Below are 2,169 nucleotides of genomic sequence, written 5' to 3' on the forward strand. Positions count from 1 at the left end.
TTAGGGCCTTTTTGATTCAAATGATTGTTAAAGGAATCTTTGAGGTTTTTTTTTTCCTACAGAGATTGTTTGATGCTTGTGACTATTACAATCTATATGAATTTTTCATTAAGATTCATCTGTACTAGTTTCGATAGGAAAAATTTCATCGAAATCAGTAACAAGCACAAATGGTAGCTTGGTTAGATGGTATAGACAAATCTGCTTTTTATTTTAGATTGTATAGACAAATCTGCTACGTATTGTTTCTCTCTCCCATTGTTTATGGGCTGGTACACATAATTTTCTTGGCCCAGATCAACTATATATATAGCCCATGAAGAACAACAGAGAGAGGAAAAATACCAAAATTAAAAGACAAAAATTGCATAAAGTTCGACATATAAGATATGGCGGATATAGCATTGATTGAGCTACAATTATTTCCCAGAAATGACAAAACCGATACATATCCCTGCAAAGATGTTTTGTTTCAAGGAGTGAAAAAATCTTTGAGGATACGGTAATTAAAGAAAAGTATATCTCATCCAATCCGCATTTAATCAGCGCGTGAGATCCCTCTGGCTTTCTGCAGCCTATAAATACATGGCGAGAGACTAAGCTTGCTATCACACACATCACCTGTTCTCTTCTTCCTCTCTCGTACTCGGAGCAATCGTATATTGTTCACTGCGAGCAATCGAGCATGGTTTCTTCTTCCTTCGTCACTTTCGTGGCTCTAGCCACCAGCTGCCTCCTCATCCTCCATTCGCGCAGCGTCTCAGGCTGGTCGGACGGCGGCGCGACGTGGTACGGTCCCCGTGACGGCGCCGGCTCAGACGGTAGGTATATATATGCGCATGCAGACCTCCATGATGAGAGTGCATGCATGCCATTGCTAGGATAGGACGCGTACATGTATACAGTAGTTTCTTTATGTGTTCTGAGTAGTGAGTAGTGATGCGTGCATGGGCGTGCTGCAGGTGGTGCGTGCGGGTACCAGGGTGACGTGGAGCAGCCTCCGTTCTCCGCCATGATCACGGCGGGCGGCTCCTCCATCTTCAATGGCGGCAAGGGCTGCGGGGCTTGCTATCAGGTTAGATGCATCGGCAATCCCGCTTGTGACCGTGGTTGTCACAGACCAGTGCCCCGGCGGGCCGTGCGAGGCCGAGGCTGCGCACTTTGACCTCAGCGGGAAGGCGTTCGGCGCCATGGCCTTGCCCGGCCAGGCTGAAAACCTCCGCACCGTCGGCAACCTCAGAATGCAGTACAACCGGTAAGCTCCCGCTAGCTAGCGCACACACTCATGCATGCCCAGTGCTCCGCCTACCTGCACGTTCCTGTGATATCCATGCATGGATCGACGGTCATCTCCTCGATTTCTTCTTCGCTCGCAGGGTTCCGTGTAAATGGGGCGGGCTAGACATTGCCTTCAAGGTAGACGCCGGCTCCAACCCCAGCTACCTTGCTGTGCTCATCGAGGACGAGGCCGGCGACGGCGACCTGTCGGGCGTCGAGCTTCAGGAGAGCGGCGGCAGCTGGGCGCCGATGCAGGAGTCGTGGGGCGCCACGTGGGAGTACAACTCGGGGTCCACCCTGCACGCGCCCATATCGATCCGTCTCATCTCCGGCTCCGGCAACAAGCTCGTCGCCACCAATGTCATCCCCTCCGGCTGGCAGGCCGGCAAGACCTACCGATCCATCGTAAACTTTCAGTTATTATTGATCCGGTACTAGTTGTACCGCGCACGCGTGGGCTAGCTGTAGGCCAATCGAGCCCGTGCCTAGAATACTTGCTTTCATTCTGCTTGTTGAAAATTTACAAAATTAACGTGGAAAAATAATGTTTGCTCGGAATATTTTGCCAGACCTGTTTTTTTTTTCTTTTTTGCTAAAAGACCTGTTGTTTTATCTGCCTAACATTCTAAGGATACGATGGATATTGCTAAAACCCTCGAGATTGGCGTCAACTGAGTTGTTTAACAATCTTTCGAGTAATAAATTTAGGGTAACGACTTGTTCCGGCCGTCGATCTCATGATGCGCCGATCATGCCCACGTCGAGACTGAGCCGATATGTCATCTTGAAATTTACGAAGTCACCGTAGGCGCCTCGTCGTCGACGGGAACGTCTCCTCCCACTGAAAGCGCATTGCCGGAAATCCTGAAATAAATCTAGGAATAATGCAAG

The 2,169-nt window shown here is 49.3% G+C and overlaps 1 protein-coding gene across 1 annotated transcript; it reads left to right on the top strand.

Annotated features, from left to right (window-relative positions):
• Positions 1 to 685: 685 nt before the first annotated feature.
• Positions 686 to 1,716, top strand: LOC123048552 (putative expansin-B14). Its single transcript, XM_044471633.1, has 4 exons — positions 686 to 821; positions 963 to 1,075; positions 1,125 to 1,255; positions 1,377 to 1,716. Exons 1-4 carry the CDS (start codon positions 686 to 688, stop codon positions 1,714 to 1,716), a joined length of 720 nt encoding a protein of 239 aa, XP_044327568.1.
• Positions 1,717 to 2,169: the final 453 nt, after the last annotated feature.

This window comes from Triticum aestivum, chromosome 2D (genome assembly GCF_018294505.1).
Source record: "Triticum aestivum cultivar Chinese Spring chromosome 2D, IWGSC CS RefSeq v2.1, whole genome shotgun sequence".
Classification (NCBI taxonomy): domain Eukaryota; kingdom Viridiplantae; phylum Streptophyta; class Magnoliopsida; order Poales; family Poaceae; genus Triticum; species Triticum aestivum.

What these genes read in the sequence shown, in the direction of transcription:
- LOC123048552 (XM_044471633.1), top strand. Translation starts at nt 686, where the DNA reads ATGGTTTCTTCTTCCTTCGTCACTTTCGTGGCTCTAGCCACCAGCTGC. An exon ending in GCTGCGGGGCTTGCTATCAG is followed by an intron (nt 1,076 to 1,124) that starts GTTAGATGCATC and finishes GTCACAGACCAG; the next exon opens with TGCCCCGGCGGGCCGTGCGA. An exon ending in CTCAGAATGCAGTACAACCG is followed by an intron (nt 1,256 to 1,376) that starts GTAAGCTCCCGC and finishes CTTCGCTCGCAG; the next exon opens with GGTTCCGTGTAAATGGGGCG.